The 19,529-nt window shown below is 36.3% G+C and overlaps 2 protein-coding genes across 3 annotated transcripts in view; one reads left to right on the top strand and one right to left on the bottom strand.

The window, feature by feature from the left end:
- Window positions 1-237: 237 nt before the first annotated feature.
- FAM162B (family with sequence similarity 162, member B) lies at window positions 238-3,775 on the top strand (the record flags this gene model as incomplete). Its single annotated transcript, XM_009580998.1, has 3 exons — window positions 238-349; window positions 3,330-3,438; window positions 3,677-3,775. Coding segments are annotated over 3 exons (320 nt in total), but the record flags the coding sequence as incomplete, so codon positions are not given.
- Window positions 3,776-7,640: 3,865 nt separating this feature from the next.
- The window catches only part of KPNA5 (karyopherin alpha 5 (importin alpha 6)), a 17,013-nt gene continuing 5,124 nt past the window's right edge, over window positions 7,641-19,529 (bottom strand). For both annotated transcript variants that reach the window (XM_009580996.1, XM_009580997.1), the window contains exons 6-13: window positions 18,950-19,038; window positions 17,747-17,846; window positions 15,956-16,119; window positions 14,794-14,872; window positions 13,696-13,821; window positions 12,425-12,552; window positions 10,035-10,213; window positions 7,641-8,310 (exon numbers count right to left, since the gene is read on the bottom strand). In XM_009580996.1, coding sequence (XP_009579291.1) covers window positions 8,123-8,310; window positions 10,035-10,213; window positions 12,425-12,552; window positions 13,696-13,821; window positions 14,794-14,872; window positions 15,956-16,119; window positions 17,747-17,846; window positions 18,950-19,038 — 1,053 coding nt within the window. In that variant the 3' untranslated portion in view covers window positions 7,641-8,122. The remainder of the gene's footprint in view (window positions 8,311-10,034; window positions 10,214-12,424; window positions 12,553-13,695; window positions 13,822-14,793; window positions 14,873-15,955; window positions 16,120-17,746; window positions 17,847-18,949; window positions 19,039-19,529) is intronic.

Genomic DNA, 19,529 nt, shown 5'->3' with positions numbered 1-19,529 from the left:
CCACCGGCGCAGGCTGCGGGGAGGGGGACCCAGACCCGCAGAGGCTCTCACTGCATGCGGGGGTGTGCAGGAGGCCGCGCGGGGGTAACTCTGCGTAGCGGAGGTGTGGAAGTTTAATCCCCGAGTTAGTCTTCCCGCCACCAGGACGGGCAGGGGTTTTCCCCGTCCGCCGTTACTACCGCCCATCGTTCACTCTTAGTGCACGGTTTGACGAAGTGTTTTTTCCTAATCTTTAAGCTGAGCAGGCTCACAAGGTGGTTGCAAGTTACAAACCTTCGAAGTTTGACAAAAAAATCCTCCTCTGGACTGGCCGTTTCAAGACAGAAGAAGAGATTCCTCTGAGGATCCCGTAAGTGTGCTGCTCTTGTCCGCGGGAAACATGTCCAAGGGAGAGCGGTGGCGTGATCCTGATCTAAAGCTTTTCCACAGAGTTTGAACCAGTCAGTTTTTCAACCCTGAAAACTTGGAAACAAGTTAGAGGGCAAAAGAATTTCCTGTCCTGGTTAGAGGTTAAGATGGAAAAATGTTCCTTACTGGGGTCCCCAGAGCCTGGGATTAAGAGCTGGATCCATCTGAGTAGATAACCTTGGTTACATTTATGTACTGGCTTGTTTATTTTGCTTATTCCTAATGTGCAATCAGAGAAGGATGTTATTGGTAAACAATATTTTCTGTTTATAGCTTCCATAAACAGTTCTAACGGAGCTGACTGTCACTGAATGATTACATCCAACAAATTACGATTTATTATAGAATTTGAGGAAAAATAGAGGAGGAGGTTATGAGAGAAACATCCCCCACCAAGGAATACTGAGTAGTTGACATAGCCTTAGCCTCCCATTCTTGCTGACCCACTGGACTAGATGATCTTTGAAGGTTCCTTCCCATACAAACCACGCTGATTCTGGGTTTCTCCGACTTGCTGAAAGTTAGCATCCCCCAAGGGAGTCAGTCACTGAACACATGAAGCCCCTCTAATGCCAATTGCTGCCTTTTTCTTAGGATGTTCGATAGCGTGTTAGATGTCCCTCTCCAGGACGCTACTTTTATCATCACAGTATGTCCCTGTCTTGGGTGGTACGTTGCGCGTAAGCAGCGTGCAGAGCTGTGTCAAGCAACAGGTACATCCTCTGCCTGTTCCTGTTGGTTCCTGACAGTTTCACTGATGTTTCCTGAGCTGGACAGGGGCTTTCCATTGTCCCACCTCTCTTGTGCTGTGTTAGTCCCACCATCCTCCCCTGGAGAAAGGTTCAGACAGGTCTCAGAAGCTCTAAAAGCTATGCAAGTCATTGGGAGGTGTTTGTAACGACACACACGTTTGCCAGTCCATACACACACACTGACACAGATTGCTCGTTTCTGTGCAGTAGTTGGCCTGCCAAGTGCATGTCACCACTTTGTGCTTTCTGGGTGAGCAAAGTCTTTTTAGAACCGTAAGATCATAAATAGTAATATACTAAAAGAGGTTGATTGTGAGACATTGAAGCTGAATTGTGTCATAAAAGAATTGCAAGATACTGTTACCTGTGAACACAATCTAGCTGCTGAAGATAGCTTGTACTAAGGGACAAATCTGCAGTCCTTATTTGAGGTTGTTTGGTTTTTTAAAAAACAGCTTTTACTGACTTCAGCAGAGGTTTAACCAGAGTCTTGATGAAGAATTGAGTAGCAAAGGCCCTAATGTGCAATTAGGGAAGAACATAATCAGGTCTGTTTTTCTTAAAGCAGAGGCAGAAAGCAGAGAGAAAATGAAAATCTGCTTCAGAAGAGTTTCAATTAGTGCATTCTGAAATACGATTAGGCTAGTAAGCCAGACTAATAACATTTATGGTTTTGCTTTTGTTGGTACAAATGGATTAGCGGATTAATGATTTTATGTGCTAGTCTGATGTGCGGTTTGTTTTAAAGATGTTGTGCGTTTACCATTGTACAAAACAAAAGCAGTTACTTAGAACCGCAGGCATTGTCCGTCATCTGCAAGAAACGTGCCACATACAACGCGTGTTGGCAGGGAAGGGGGTAGTACGACATAGCCGCTCGTCAGACTTGCCCTCTTCTGTTGCATTAGAGCCTTCGAGAGGAGCACTGTGGCCCTCAGCCTTGGTACACACTTCCATGGGCAGAACTTCCACTATGAAAACACCAGCTCTGCCCCATCCCACCACTCATCCTCTTTTAAGTAAAGCTAAAGGTGTTTTGGGGGAAAGAGATCATTACAAGATCTTTACTCACAACATAAAATCAATTCTTTAGGCAACTATCCTTTTTACATATATATATATGTATAAAACCATAACTATGTATTATGTATATTTATATTCTATATCTTACGAATATATATCTATATATATCAAGCATTCCCATGTCGTTTATGAAAGGAAAATAGTGCACAGCCAGCATTATAATGAACATCTTAAAATCTGTACTCCCAAGTATAATGTCTGACTCGGAAAAAGACTTAGCTGAAAGTTTTGAGACAATTTTAGTGATACGGAGATTTCCTGTACTGCTGGTTCTCAGGGGCGTGCAGCCTGCTCGCAACAGAGGAGGGTGGAAATAGGAGTGGTACCAACGCAGCTTGCTGGGCCGAACAATGCCTCTCTTGCTGCAGCTACTGTCAGCCACAGGGCAGATATTTTCATTACTTTTGCCTTTGATGACCAGCAAAAATAATCATGTAGATTGTTCTTATTTAGCTGTGTGTTCCTGTAATAGTGAGAAGGCTGACATCAGCTGCCCACTTTAAATACAGCTGCTGCTTTTCTAAAGAACTAAAAACTCTTAACTCGTAGCAGTACAAACTGTTTTAATCATCTACCCAAGTATGTAAATCCCGAGCCTACAGTATACAGGATGCCATTTAGACAGGTTAGATATGACAGCAATTAATTTCTAAAGTTAATTTTGAATAAAAGGAACATGCTTTTACGTCTGGTTGACACCACATATACGTCTCCATCTGTTTAAAATAGATAAACCCCCTTAATTTTCACTATGTTTAAATAGAGCTTAAGGTATGATTTCTGGTGTATTTACCCCAAGTATTTAAATGCAAATATTTATTGCATGAGCAATTTTTTTTTTCAGCTAAAAAAAAAAAAAAAGATCAGCTTAAATCCATTAAAGGTTGCTTTTCCACTGGAAATGGATTAGGGTCAGAAGATGCAAAGTTCTTGGGTGGTACATAACCAACCACAGTAGGCTGAAGATGTTTGTTTTAGAAGCTAATTCTATTTTTGTTTTTCAGTGGTGATGTTATGTCTGCGATGCTTTGAAGAAGAGATAATTCACAGTTTTGTAATGACTCAATTCGCTAACTTTAATTGCAGGCCAGAGATGCTAGACAGGGCAAGAAGCAAAGCCCGAGTTAAAGCTTGTTACATCATGATTGGACTTTCAATCGTTGCCTGTTTTGCAGTGATTGCCTCAGCTAAAAAGGTGAGTACAGCGCTACTAGTTACCAGGTAGCATACTTAAAATGATGGAATTCTGTGAAAAGTAGGCAAACCTAAACAAACAGCAGCAGCTCACACCTACCCCAGTCTTAGCTAACCTACATTCCTGTCACCCCTGACGTGTGAGTAGTTGCTGGCCGTTCCTGAGGTTGGGTAGCTTTCCCCGAGGCGCATCGTTACTCCTACTACACTGCCCTCAAGCACGTGTTTTACTTCCGCAGGCTGCTGCGCGTCACGAGTCCTTAACAAGCTGGAACCTGGCAAAGAAGGCCAAGTGGCGGAAAGAGGCCGCGCTAGCAGCAGAGTCGAAGACAAAGTAACTTAATATGAAATGCCAAATACCCTTGTAGGAGCAAAATTAACTGTTGCCGAGTGATCAGTGAATTTCACCAGTAAGTGGAAAACTGTAGTATTGCACGCTGGAGCCAACAAGGGTAGTTACAGGATCACAAAAAGAAAGAGAGGGTCTTTTATTAGAGAGATACTTGACGTACTTGTTGCAAATTATTAAAATTAGAAAGTTTTGCACATGATTAAAAGCAGTAATTAATTTCAATGGAGATGAGGTAGTTTCCTAAGAATGTCAGGTATGGGGGGAGCCAAGCTTCCACTCGCTGTCTTAAAAACTTTCTTTCAGGCTTACCTTGAACTGTTGCACAGATAAGAGTTCCTTACAGAAAAACTAGCTGTATTTGTCAATGAAAGGTTAAATGCAGCAAACACCAAGCAGTAGTGAAGGTATGAAAACTGCAAAAATAAGGAGACTTATGCAATTCACTTTTGCAATTCTAAATAAAAAACAAACTGTAATCAGCCAGAATATTACAAATCTTATACACCGAGAAGAGAAGGTTTGGAGAAGTGAGGGGAGAGGAAATGGCCTGATAATTCCACAAATTCTCAAGTCCTTATAAACTTCATGGGAATTCCCAAAGAAGTGGTCAGTTCTGCAAGCAGAGACCAGACTGTGATTATTGTAAATATCTAACCAAACATGTATTGGTACAAAACATGTTTAAAACCAAAATGTTTTCTGTCTGGTGACAGTGCCTAGTTTAACAGTGCACAAATCAGCCAGTTTGAATTCATTTGCCTCAATGCTGTATTCAAAATGGCATTTGTGTTTTCTAGTTTAAGAAGCCACACTTATTGAAACACTAAATAAATACAATAAACATCTGTAAAATAGGTTTTATTGGTTTCTGTATGGTATTTGGAGATTTAACATTCCATAATATTGCATACTACTCGTGTTCTGTTACAGTAATGGGCCTTTGGCCTGGATTTAAAGATGCACTATTACTATCTGAAGTTAGTATAGGTATTTTAGTTTCCACACATTATATGAAGATATTGTGCCACAAGTAACTGAAATTTCTCATTCCAGATTTCAGTGAACTCTTGAGGTCACAGTTAAACTTCACGTATCAATTAGCAGACCTACTACAAAAATAAATTTAAACCAACTGAGAACTAACTGTGGAGGAAAGACAATAGTGCATCTTTTCTTTTTTAATTTTTTTTTTTTTAAGACAGACCCGACAATAAATATTTTCCAGTTGCAAACTTGTTCTACAGCTAACTTATTTCCGTGCCAACATTATTACTATTTTCTGATTGCTGCTAGCAACAGTGTTTAAAGCAAATACTAGAAAATTTAAAAGCTGTATGAACCAGTCCTCAGACAAAAGCGCAATGATGAAAAAATTAGATATGATTCAGTGTATCAACAGTAGGGAACTAAAAAAAAAAACGTATGCTTTGCATAGTTGCATAGATTAGCTAGTTAGTATTCACATTTAAGCAGAACAAATGGTACCCCTTTAATTAAAACCAAACCCACAAAACCCAAACCCCTGTATTTTTTAAACAGACTTTGTAACTGATGGGGCACTTCAGATTCCATATAAAATACCAAACTTAGAGATTTTCTTCTCTCAGTTATTCTTTTTTTTCCTCCACACTGGTTTAATCTGTTTAGGTAACATCATCATATTCACACCCCTACCTGCAAATGACTGCACCAGAGCCACCATCTCTGGTTTTACATTGTTCATAGATGTGCTTTCAACAAAGTGTGATGTGAACCCAGTGATAAATAGGAGAGGCCATCCTGTATGTTCATCCTTTAAAGCAGAATTTTCATTATTATTTTTTAACAATTTTAGGGTGAACCAAATGTTGAGTTTAAATAATGATTTTCATTAGCCAAAGTCCATCAATTTTAGTTCCCTTTTAAACCATTACATTTAAATGTATCAGAGGCATGAAATACAGTTTATCTAAATGCGTAAAGTGCAGTCACTAACACATATCAAATAATATATCCATAAAACTGAAGACGTTCTTTCAAAACAAATAGAATACTTTAGATGTCCCCTCTTTTCTTCATTTTCAAGTCTTTTAATCAAGATTTTTATAGTTCAGATTTGGTTTAAATTAGAGAGGCTTATAAATGCAGTTTTTACAGGGTTCTCCAAATAAAAAGCAGGCACAGCTGGTTATGTTATCAAAACAAGGTTGTTAGAAACAATGGAATACCCTGTTACCTGAATAATTTTCTTACACTAGAAGAACATTGAAATTCAGCATTTTGTAGTAATCCACTAGTAAATCCACTAGATTTCCATGATTGTTACCCTGTACTTTGAACAGATGGGGGAGGGGGGAAGAAGGAAGGTCAGTATATGAAAACCTAAAACTATGAGAGTAAAAAGGGCACAAATACAATCATCTAACTTTATATGAAAATTTGGCAGCTGTACTCAATATTATCACACTATTCAAAACTGTTGTATGCTGTACAAATCTAGGTTTAAAGTGTCATTTGCTAAAATATCTCATTATTCAGAGTTCATAAAGTAACAGGACTCCTATATACAATTCTTACACTTCTATCTTCCACTAAAAAGACTTCAAAAAGAGGTTTTCTTCCCTCCAAGTTACATCTCAGTCAAAACTGACCATAAATCTTAGAAAATCCACTTCAAGTCCCACATTCAATTACAATATAATATATATTGCTGTAACATCAAAGTGAAACATCTTAGAATCTTAACTTGCATGTAAAAAAAAACTCTAAATACAAAATGCTACTGTAATGATACCACCTTTAACCTGTATTTTTCAGTGCATTAAAATATTGTTTAGTGACAAGCACAGTGCCATGGGATAAGTAATTTGAAGTTTAAATTGCAGCTTTTTATGAAGCATGAAATGCTCTCATGTTTTGAGGATTTCACTTAACCCAGGAGTTTGATGTTAATACATTAATTACAGGTAGTAAAAAATAATCATAGTTCAGAGTTAAACCAAAGTATTCATTTCTCCAAATGAGATATACTACTAATACACCAGAAACACTACTTATATGCAAGTCGAAGCAGAGCATACATTTTTCTGTACTCAAAATTGTTAATGTAAATATTAGAATTCTATTTCTTTTAGTGTTTAACAGCAAACACTGTATATTGTAGAGCCTAAATATTTAGATGACAGTAACTTCTAGTTAGTTTTGGTGTCCACATACTTAATGCTATTTACAGTACAACAAACTTTTCCTTCAACTGGAAAGGAGTGATTCACTATTCATTCTTCACTGCAGTATTTCTATTGTCTTACCAAAAGAAAACCAAGTTAGTTAACTTAAAGAACAGTTCAAGTGGCGGTAGCGTATTTGGTCAAAAAGAATAACACCTACTGTTTAAACTTTTAAGAAGCTACTGTACTAGAAAGGCAAACATTGCAATGTTTCTCAAACTAAAATGGCGTTACCACATTTTGACAGGAGACAGCTGTAAACCATCTGCTTGGTGATTTGTGCAGATCACCATCTCTGTCATTCATAATCGCAGCATTCTTGTGGTAACTACAGCAACTGCTTTCACTGCAAAGTACTGTATTTGTGGCTGACTTTTAATGCCATTTAGCAGCTTTGATTACAGAGCCAACATCAAATGACCAGCAAGCTCTCTGCTGATTCCAATTTGAAAACCTCTAAAATAGTCCTCTTCCCACGTAATTCAGAAAAAGCTTTTTCATATATTCAATATTATATTAGGTAATTAGCATTATATATGTATATCTATTATGTCTTTAAATACATTTTATAAATAAATTCCAACAGTGTGTTGTAAGTAATGCATAAAAGTTTCACAATTTAAATAAATATTTTTCACATTCCAATTCAGCTTCTTACAAGCTCATCTTTATTCATGCCTTAGTTCTGAAGCAGTGTTTTTGCTTCTATACAAGAGGTAGATTTGATAAAGACTGGGCAAGTCAAGCCTACTGCCAAAAATGCAACTGTCAGTAACTGTATTGCTGATATGCAGTTTGAGACTACATGAAAAATTCAGAACCACTACCTAAAATCCTACCAAGTCTTAGCTTAACAGTTCTTGTTAAATCACATTTAATGCTTTACTTTAGACATGATTACTCACAGTTGTTTTCTGTACATAAGAGATAATGAAAAACACAAATACAAAACAAAGAACAGTTGTATCTAACACAATATGTAAAAGTGCATCAGCTGCTTCATCTATTTCTGCAAAACATATTCAACTTTTCCTCTGACTTTGGCCATAAAGAAAAGACCTCTGGGGGAAAAAAAAACCCAAACCCTACAAGTGTTTACATTTTATGCTTGTCTTCACTTCAATAGTTTACAGCTGAAACCCCTCCATTGGAGCCTCCTGCTGTTGAAACACAAACTGCTGCTGACTTTCATCCACCTGAGGTGCAATGCTGGAGTCCTCTTCTTCAACACCAAAGTAATGTTCTATGAGTTCAAAAGCCTTTTGGTAGATCTCTTGGTTTTCATGCCTCTGAAGAAATTCAATTTTATCAAGTCCTAAATTCAAAACAAAACATTTTCAAAATCTAGTTGCTTAAATGAATGCTGAATTCAAAGGGAAACAGTTTATAGTATAGCTTATAGTATAGTGGTACTTGTAGATTAAAAAATGCAATCCCAAACCATCTCAATTCATTCGATATCATTGATTCTTAATTTTCTAACCCATGTACTTCTTGTCTTCATTTTCTGCAGCATTTTCTGCTGTCCAAACTAATTTTAAAACTATGCTAGAAGAATAATTAAATTAAGGAGGACAAGGAGGCTGTAGTATCTACAAAGAAATATGCCATGCCTACAAAGAAATTGAATCTGTATAGAATTAGGATAGCATAAAACTGTTTGCTATAGCAATTTCCAATATCCCCTTTTCTTTTCTTTTACTCTTTCAGTCCTCCCCAACTCTAAATTCTATCCCCTCTTATGGAGTTGTCACTGGGCACAGTCAGGTATCTTTTTTCAAATTTAATTTTAAGGTTTGAAGATACTGTCTTTCCAAAGGCTCATCATTTGCAAGCTAGAGGACATAACCTCTGCTCTGCTGGCAGAATTAAGTGCTTGGTGGCCAGTTAGGTTGATTCAAAACTCCTTTTTAGCTATTTAAGATAATTCAGTTTTTCACTGAAGTTGGATTAGGAAGAGCTCATACGAACCCTTCTGCTGACTATACAGGCCAAAGCAATGAGGGTGATATAATTACCTGTTTCCCCTACTTGAATTTATACACTACAGCTTCAGCAGCCTACGCTTAACTGGTAAAGGAAACAGAGAACCTAGACATTGAATGGTTGAAATCTGGAACAGAATAAATTCCGTTGAAGTATTCAGTACTTATTCCTCTTACACATTAGATTGCAAAGTAAGTTCTCCAAGTATGCACTTGATTTTAGAAATGAAACCCTGTAATAGGGAATTCAGATTTAAAGGCTGCTTTACAGAAAAGTTAGTACCATCTAATCAGGTATTATGTGGTCAACTAGAATTGTTATTAGCAGTTTCTGAAGCACAAATATCTGCCAATTTTGTTTTCAGAGCTACAAAAAGATAACCCTCCATAAGTAACGCCAGATTAATTATAAGCCAGGTTTAACATTAATTTTGTTAAATCAAAAGCATCTAGTTCATGAAATTCCACAAATATCATTTTAGTTTTGATACTCTGCCTTTAAAATGCGATTTAATTCAACAACTCTTAAAAGAAGAAACAGAACAAAATACTTCACAAATTAAGTACAAACTTACTTATTTTTATGATCTGAAGTTGATTTTGCTATTACTGGTATTTACTATGCTAAAAAAAATGACCTGACTTCGGGAACAAGTAAAACAAACTTGGATCTTGCATCCTTGTTGGTAATGAAACAGGTACCAGACAGGACTATATATTAAAGTAATAAAACTATATTTAGGATTGGCTGATAAACTTATGCAAGCCATGGCTCCAATAGACTAGGACATCTGTGTGTTAAATACTTCTGAGAACGTTTTTCTAGAGGCACATTTCATAAACTGACCACAGACAAACATCCACAGGTTTTCTGCATTTAACTGCTTTTCCCACCATGTTACATTACTTAATTTATGATGCTTTCATGTCCACTTATGCTTGAAGTAAAAATTCTAATATTAAACTTACCTACAAATGGTTCACAATGCTTTTGTTTTTACAGCCTGAAATAAGGAAGTTCAGGTATGCAGTTTTACAAGAAGTAATTTCTTACCATATGCTTCCTCTATAAGGGCACAATAAGGATTAATGCCCATTCCATTTTGCTTAGACTCTTGTTCTCCAAGACGCAGAATATTTTCAAGTCCATTTAAAGCCACCTGTACTATTTTTGAATCCATCACAGTCAGGAGGTCACAAAGAGGCTTGGTACAACCTAGTGCTACCAAATACCTTTATAACAGCAGAAAAACAGAAGGGGGTGGGGGGAAAAAGAACGACTGATAATCCAGCACATTTATTCTGACATGCCTGTCTATCACTATTGGTCCTTAATTTTGCTAAAAGAAGTGGCTGAAACAAAAGATTTCTAAAACACAGCACAAAGATAATCTTAGTCTGAAATTGAATAAATATTCTAATTTATCCTAATGAGAAAATTTAATGTGCATATTCCAAACTGGAGTTTGGAATTTGTAGTCTTCTCAACTCCTTTTCGCTTATGATCTTCAGATGGATTTAATTTAATAGAAGGAAAAAAGTTAGTTTTAGCAGTAAGTTCTTTTCTCAGGCATTTGAAATTTTGCAGTGGCAAAAACACTCAATAAACACGTTAGAGACAGATAAGAACACTGGACACTGCTTTATGCTAACGTAGTCCACACTAGCAGCCCGTCAAGATATTAGCATTATCTACTGTAAAAGGAAGGACATAATTGTAAATACAAAAAAGATACTGGGATTCTGAGTATCCTGTTCCTTTTTCCAACTTTGCACAAAGTTGTGTAGGAACTTTGGAAGTCAGAACCCGTATCCTTGTTTCTAGTGTGCAAGTAAAATGAAGACAGTAACGTTTGCCAGCATCAAAAGGTTGCTTAAAGATAGTTTATTTAGTGGTTTTAAATTATCCTGCAGTTAGACAATAGTACCTTGAGGACGTTAAAAGGGCTAAAATTTCATTACATAGATAATATATCTGTATTTTGTGACAAGAAGCTACTTTTACGATATTACATGCATATTTACTATTTGAAGATCCTGAATTAAATTTATTTAAAATATGCTAAATTTTAAGATTACGTTATGCAAGCATCAAAATAATAGCAAAAAAACACCAACAAACTTTCCTTTCCTCTGATAACGCTTGGTGGTTATTAGAAAACCAGGATTGTTTACATTTTAAATAAATCAGCATGCACTTATTGCAACAGATCTCCCAAATGTGCTGGGAGAGTTATCACATCCCTTTCAGTTCTGGCTTCCAAATAATACACTGTCATTTTTAAATCCATTTATCAACTACTGATTCAAACTGATTGCTATGCTGATGATATTCAGAGAAACCAGATGACCTGGTTTCGGCTAGGATAGAGTTAGATTTCTTCCTAATGCTGTGTTTTGGATTAAGTATGAGAAGAATGTTGATAACACGCTGATGTTTTTAGTTGTTGCTAAGTTCCCTGGCTAGCAGGACTAGTCAAGGACATTCAGTTTCCATGCTCTGGAAGAGGCTGGGAGGGAGCATAGCCGGGACAGCTGGCCCAGCTGCCCAACGGGGTATTCCATACCATGTGACGTCATGCTCAGTAGTATATGAATGGTAGGCGTGATCCAGGAAGTACCGATCGCTACTTGGTTATCGGTCAGCGCGGGTGGTGAGCAATTGGCATTGTGCATCACTCATTTTGTATATTCTATCATTATTATTTTCCCTCTTCTGTTCTGTTAAACTGTCTTTATCTCAACCCATGTGTTTTTCTCACTCTTACCCTTCCGATTCTCTCCCCGTCCCACGGGGGGGCAGGGGGGCGGCAGGGAGTGAGCGAGCGGCTGCGTGGGGTTTGGCTGCCTGGCGGGTTAAACCATGACACCAGAGAATATTTTATTCTAGTCATTCAAGAAGTCCAATCTTTGCAGCACATAAATAGCTGCTGACAGTAAAATTTTAATCAAACTCAATTCTGAAAAAGGAACTTAGATATCTGCTTTAAAATAACACTGATAGTGAGTTTAAAATACATGAAGAAACCACTAAAATTCCTGACATCTCTCCACAAACAGATATAATCCCATTGCACAAGTTTTCTAAACAACTCTCCCAAATTTTTCCATTTTCAAACACTGAAACTGTTCATTAACTGTTCCAATTGGGTTTGACTATATAATAGCAACTCTGGAAGATAACCCTGTGAAAACTTTAGGTGTAATATCACTGAAACAAAGCAGTATTAGTCAATTTGTTACTAAGTCTACTGCATATATTTCACTGATTTTTCTGAACTTCTACATGTGTGTCGACTACTACTCTGTGTCGACAGAGTTACAGGGAATTACAGCTGTGTTTAGGATTTTGCTGCTATGTTTGTCAGGATTCAATTGCAGAAATAAAAATGCCTTAGAACTAAGTATCTAAGGAAGAAAAAATAGTAACATACACAAACTTACCTAATCTGTTCAGGGGTTCCTCCTGACGTTGCATTAGTTATGGCCCACGCTGCTTCTTTTCTAGTGCGAAATTCAGCTTTTTGAAGAATTTCGATCAATATTGGAAAAATATTTGCATCTATAACAGCCTAAGAGATGAAATTATAATATTTTATAATAATTAATACAGATTTAGTATACACAGAGAAAGAACATTAATACTCTTCACTACAAGAGTCAGTGATGCCTGCTGATATCAAAGCAAACAATGTCAGAAAGAACCACACTAACTAGAAACAGAAAACTGAAATTCAGAACTATTCCAACATTGCACTACAGCAGCCATCAGAACATCTTCTTTGTTGATTTCTCTGTCTGTGGTGGAGAGAATACTGCTTACTGGTTAGGCCCATTTAAAAATCATATGACATAAGCACTAAAGTTCAGTTTTTGAACTGGAGATCAAGCCCCAGAACAAATCCTCACTTTGTCCATTTTATTCAGGTTTGCGGTCTTCAGAAAAAGACTATGTCTATAATCGGAAAGTGTATTACATATTTTAAATGACATTAAGACGTAACATTTTCATCCCTGATTGAAGTAGAGGGAAAAAAAATCATACTGAAACACGTACTCCGGTGCAGAATTCTCATTTTTGTCAAACAGAACCTTTTTGCAGGTAACTCCAGACACCTGGAGCAATAGTCAGGATTTAGTGGTTTCCACAAGAATACAACTCAGTATTGATGACATCATGCACGTTTTTTATCCAAGCAAAACGTTCAACATTTCCAAATAGGCAGAACTGGTAAATTGTCCACTTTTCACTGGACTAGTTTGTGCAAGGTGTTTTGTTTCAACTTTTAAAAAAGAAAAATGGCTTATTACTTTAACATGTATATTACAACACATAACAAAATTAAAGAGAATATACCAGTAGATGATGCTCCCACAGGGAAAAATAACTGTTGTATCAGATCTAAGAAAATATTTTAAGTATCCTTTCATTTGTTTTATAAGCATCAACCAAATCCCTTTAAGAGAAATGAATCAGTTTCTCTAGTACAAATCATGACAGATATTTTTAAAGTAGTATTTTATGAAGTTATTTATAATAATCTTTCAAAATTTAGAAGAAAATATTTAAGTTAGGTAAAATTACAGACAGTTAGGACTAAAACAGATAGTGCACAGTCAATGTAGTATCTACTTATCTCTCCTTGTGAAGCAAAATCAAGTGAACTAGTAAAATGAAAACAAAACCAACCAAGTTACAAATATACAGGCTTTACCTGAATCTGAGCTCTGTTTCCTGCAGTAATATTAGAAACAGTCCAGCACGCTTCTTTTCTAATAGATTCCTTGGGACTACTAAGCAAGTGCAACAGACAGGGTAATGCAGAGCAGTTTAGAATCACCTAAAATAATTTGAGAATTGAAAATTGGGTTGTACAATACACATATATATCTATATTGGCTTGTGCGATATACAGATATATACATACAAAAAAGCACTTTACAGATGACTTCAAAAGAAGATTTTGCAACACATTTATATTACACAAAGTATCATAGATAACATCCTGCAAAATCAAAGCATTCAATGCTGTAGTGTATGAATAGACAATCCAGCAATTTGAAAGAATCTGCCCTCAATTAAATTCAGACCAGCAGACTGACAATAGCAACACTAAATAAGATTGCTTAAGACTAGAATATGAATAACTGAGAATAACTGAGAAGTGTGAATCTAATTTGTATCATTGGATGTTTTCTATTTAATTCCTTAGCAAAATCCTCTCCTATAGAGCTCACAATAAATTATGTAATTAACTTATTTCCTTATTTTCCCTTTACACCAGTTCTGTCAGCCTTTTAGACACAATTTTATTTAATGCAGGACCTGTCTTAGTATTTCCTGTATTGCTTCAAACTCAATTCTGTTGCCTAAAGTTAAAAAATAAATCTTTAGAACAAACTGCATCAGTAAGACTATCACATACAAATTCATGGACAAATCAAGTATGACTGTTGCTTACAAGTGAAAACTTAGACTGCATTTGAAGACTTAAGAAAGGGAACAATAATAAATAATTGAACCCCCACTAAGGGGCGGGCAGGGAGTTACTTTCATTATGAATGGGAAGCAACAGTCAAAGTACCATACAGGAATGAAGCAATCCACTATATATAGCGCTGTAAGAAAATACTCGTTCTTGCAGTAATTTAATGTTTAAAATAGCAGCCTAACCTGTCAAATTAACAATATAGATTTGTATGGAGCCTCTTTCACTGATGTATGCAGATACCTGTACTGGACAGGTATTTTGTCACAATTTTTACAAAATTCTTTCCTGCCAATTCATTTTTCTTAAATCAATTAGTCTTACCTGTGTTTGGATATCATCCCCAGTAACAATATTTCCAACTGCTCTTAATGCAGGGGATACCACCTTGTAATCATTATGCCTGGAGACAAATATTAAATCATTTGATATTACCAGGTGTTGAAGTATAATTTTGCATTTTCAGTGAACAATGATTTACTTCAGGTGCTACATTTTTAGTTATAGAAAACACTGTATTACTTCTTACACTTTCCCCCTATTTAGCCAAATTTGACAACTGCAAGCCCACAACTGAATTGCTGATTCAAGGAAAGGGCATCTCTATGGAACAACACAACTTAGAGCAATCTATCTGTCCAGCAGATTCATTTCACCCAGATCAAGTATTATTGAATACAATACTGGAACCTGCATCATTCAATAGACACAGAAACAAAGGGGTTGTTATTAGCTGTATACTAAAACTTAGCAGCCCACCCTTTGTAAGTGAACTTCCCTCTTTTGCAAGTCAACACCCTAGAAGCCAGTACATGAAGCCCATATTCCCATATTCAACTGTCTGAGGTATGGAGGAAGGAAATCTACTCAGTTGTCCTAAAGCTTCTACAGAAGAGAAAGCAACCTCACCCTCTCCTGACAGCTATACAAATGAGCTTTTCACAGGGAACTGTGGTGAGCTGTCAGTGCTGGGAACTACTATCCCTGACTTACTCTGCAGTCCCCATGTGAACACAGGGACTCAGTCTCCCTTTCTAGGAAAATAATGAACCATAAGCCAAATATACTGGAACAGTTCAAAAGTAGGACAAGCCTGCCTCTGAACTTCGTGAGACCAAGGTCTGTATTGCAACTACATCTCCTAGAAAGGTAAGAAAACAAAATACAACAGTGAAATTAACAAAAATAAGCTGAGAAATTAATTTACAATTCAAGCTTGGTCATCAGTCTTCACCCTTCTATTCCTCCATGTAAATGAAATCCTACACTAAATTTTAAAGAATATAAAGGAATACTTTGGAGAAAACTTTTTTTCACTGTCAATCTCAGGAAAAATCCCAGGAGCCAAGCAACTTAAAAGGTTTCAGACTGAATTAATGTTCATCAATTCTCACAAAATAAATTCAGACTTGAGGTGAGAAAACAATTCAATTTGAATTCGTTGACATTAACAGTACTGTGCGACATTTATTTGGTGAAGACTTACATAAGCAGCTCTACCAATCTTCGACACACTCCAGAATCAATAACAGCTTGAATTTTATCATTGGGGCCATCTGAAAGGTAAGAGAGGGCCCAACAAGCATCTGCTAATACATCTGGGTCACTGCTAAACAACAGTCTTGATAAAACATTTAGGCAAGGAGCAACCTAGGTTAAAGAAAAAATATTGCATAAAATTAGGTGTTTTGTATTTTTCAAGTTTCAGAGAACATTCTGCAAAGGCATAAAGGTGCAAAACTATTTACTGCCAAAGCACACGAGCTCATTAATGAATAAGGACCTAGTGGAACACTTCCTGATTAAACTAGACATCCAATTCAAACTGGCAAATTCGATAAATTCTGATTCGCAGCCTATCGATTTAGAGATACTATATTAGGTATATAATTGTTCAGTTTAAACAAAAACCATCTGCTTTTACAGGTAACCAGATGATCAAGAATTACTGATGCTTTTTTGAATCACTCAGGGAACAGAATTTCAAAGTAATAACATTTTTTGACACTGCTATCTTTGTAGGAGTACTGGAGGTCATTTGTAATAACCAATTTACAATTGCTTTACCACAAAGAAACTCAGAATAATTCACAGAAGACTCAACGTTCACTGAACCAAATCAAACAAGCAACGGCTGACTTCAGTTCTCACTGCAACTGTAGTCTCTGGCCTTAATCTCCTACAAGTTCCACACAGGCAGAGCCAAATGAACTAGACCATCTTAACACCACTTGGAACCTGACAGATTTCAGCTGTACAGCTTGGGAATTTCATATTCTTTGTAGAACTTAATTCTTTATCTTACATCAGCTATGCAATTCAGCCTCCTTTACGTGTCCAACTGGTGCTACTGCAAAGAGCAAAAAGCAAAAGAACTATTTTTATTAGCAGTTGCCTACAGGGCATCCTTTCCACTGAAGTATAAGTGTTTAAGCAGCAAGAATTTTTTTACTACCAGAACAAAACGCTACTGAAGGATATAACTTGGGCAGAGCAATTGTGAGGTGGTTGATTTACTGACATCAGAAATCCCCCCTTTTTGTTAGTATCTCTCCAAGAATTATTAAGTAGCAATGACAGTAATTACTACCTCATGAAATAAGCTTCAAGACATGTAAATTCTCTCCAGATTATCTTTAATGATCATTTAACCTGTCTCTTCTACCAGAACATCCAATATTCAGTTCTTTTAACCTTTTAATGTCATTAACCTTAACAGAAATTAATTTCATACTGAAAATAAGGAGCTAATACTCCTCTACAGTCTTTATAACCACACACTGGAGAGAGGAGGAAGTGAAGGGGACAGCATACAGACAAATCACCTCTATCATTATAGTCTGATTTAACTGCATCTGACAGAGCAGAAAACTCAAAATTTTATTCCTGCAGCATGCACTCACAATTATAAAATAAAAATAAACAAAAAAAATTTTAAAAAGCTTCAATCATAACTCACATCCTCTAAAACAGATCTGGAGAAAATACAGCCCCAAGGGGTTTAGTGCTGAATGTATTATTTGTCCATCATTTCATACCAGTTGAATGACTATTTGCATCTGACTAACTACAATCTCAAGTTTTTAAGTAATTTAATTTTATTGCTGGTAGGTGTCAAAGTAGATGATTTTTTGCAGATAAAACAGATGGACAAGACTGTGGGATTACATTAAGAAGATAAAATTGAGTCTATCTCCAGATTCTGTGTGCTATAACATATTACAAACATATGTCGTCTTCAGCTTTCTGATTTCTCAGAATGAATGCTTTATTATACCTTACTGAAGTCTGGAGGAGGGTTCTTTCCTCGACAGAGATTTGAGAGAGCCCAGACTGCATTTCTAGTTGTTGTAAGACGATTTGAATTTGTTAACAGTCTGTCAAAGAGAGACAACAATAAAAAATAATCATTTCTTATTGAAAAGGTAAGTCTGTCTTTTCTATGTCTATTATTACCAACAGCACCTCAAATCAGGAAAAGAAATCCTATTATTGGGCCACAGTTTCAATTTATTTCTCTTCATAGCTTACATGCTGCAAGTATTTTCTTAGAATCAACTGAATCTCTGTAGATTATTTTGCATGGACATCTCATTCCCAAATCAAGTATATGCATATAAAGTAAACCACTGCTCATATGAAAAATCATTCAACTAATCTTTTCTGAGGGTCTTCAGAAGGGGCTAGGAGATGCAACCCTCCCTTGAATTAACTTTGATGTTTTCATTCAGAGAATGCAATTAATAATAATAAAAATAGTTCCATAAAAAGTTAGAACTTAAAAGATCTAAAAAAATTAACAGTTAACTGTTTTTGCTGAATAGAATGCTAAAGATTCAACACCTGAAAAATCAGGTTCACTTTGAGATACATACCAAAATGTCTAAAACTGTTAATCCTTTAAATCCTCAAGGAAGTTAATCGCATTCTCCTCTATTATTTTAACCTATTTTACAAATGTTTGAAAGCATTTTATTATTTTAAGCAATAATACTCCTAGTGAAGAGAAATCTTCTGGTGGAACACAGCTCATTTAACAACTACTCTGCCAGCTCACCTCAACAAGCAAATGGACAGAAGACCGGAGCTTGGAGCTACTGGACAAAGGTGGTTAAACCAGCCTATTGCCCAGCCAGTTGGAATTGAACAAATGCAAGCATGAATTAAATCATCTCTTGCACCCTATATATCCAGAACTCTGGCAACACAGAGTTCTGCACAATACAGAAATTTCATATCTGTGAAATAACACGTCTCTCCTTCTGCAAACACTGGAAAGCTTCCAGTCATGGTCTAATTAATTAAAGAAATGCATGAAGCTCAGGTAATCCAAAATATTAGAGTCATAGCAATACAATAAAAAAAGAAACGTTCTTAATTTAGCAAAAAACTTGTATTATTTTCAAATAAATTTTAAGTTGAAGTTTACAGTTACCTATACCTGTACACTATAGTTATAGTATTAATATACAATACTTACTCCAAGAGGGGTGGTAGTATTCCACAGTTTAAAACAAAGTCTCTGCATTCCGCATTATCACCAGCAATGTTACCAAGAGCCCACACTGCCTGAAAAGCAAAGCATCCAAGTGAATTTATACATGCTTGCAAATCAACTTTTACAGATCATCTATATATTTTTTACAGCAAATATTATAGAAGCAAAAAAGCAGTATCATTCCAAATATAACATTTCAGAAGACTACTGATTTCTGCATTGCATTTTTTGTGAATTCAAAGTCAATTACCTACATTTGAAGTCATCCTTTCAAGGAAAGAAAGTCTTCTGTTACAAAAATATGTTGATTCATGTGCTTTTCAATAGAAAGCTTACACGCCCTCTTTTCAATAGTTACATTTGCTCACTATGTGTAGTAAGATTCAAGAAAACTGGCTCAAAGTTGCAAACAATGTATGAGGAATAAAAAAGTTAAATCATGAACTTCCACTACACAAACTTTAAAACATGCTAAATAAAAGCCCATAAATTACAGCCTCTCTTAAACACCACCACGCTCCCCCCCCCCCCCCCACCCCCCCCCCCCCACACCACCCACCAC

This window comes from Fulmarus glacialis, unplaced genomic scaffold, assembly GCF_000690835.1.
Source record: "Fulmarus glacialis isolate BGI_N327 unplaced genomic scaffold, ASM69083v1 scaffold7027, whole genome shotgun sequence".
NCBI classification, from domain to species: Eukaryota; Metazoa; Chordata; class Aves; order Procellariiformes; family Procellariidae; genus Fulmarus; species Fulmarus glacialis.
The sequence above is the reverse complement of the archived record's forward strand: the minus strand, read 5'-3'. Positions and strand labels throughout refer to the sequence as shown.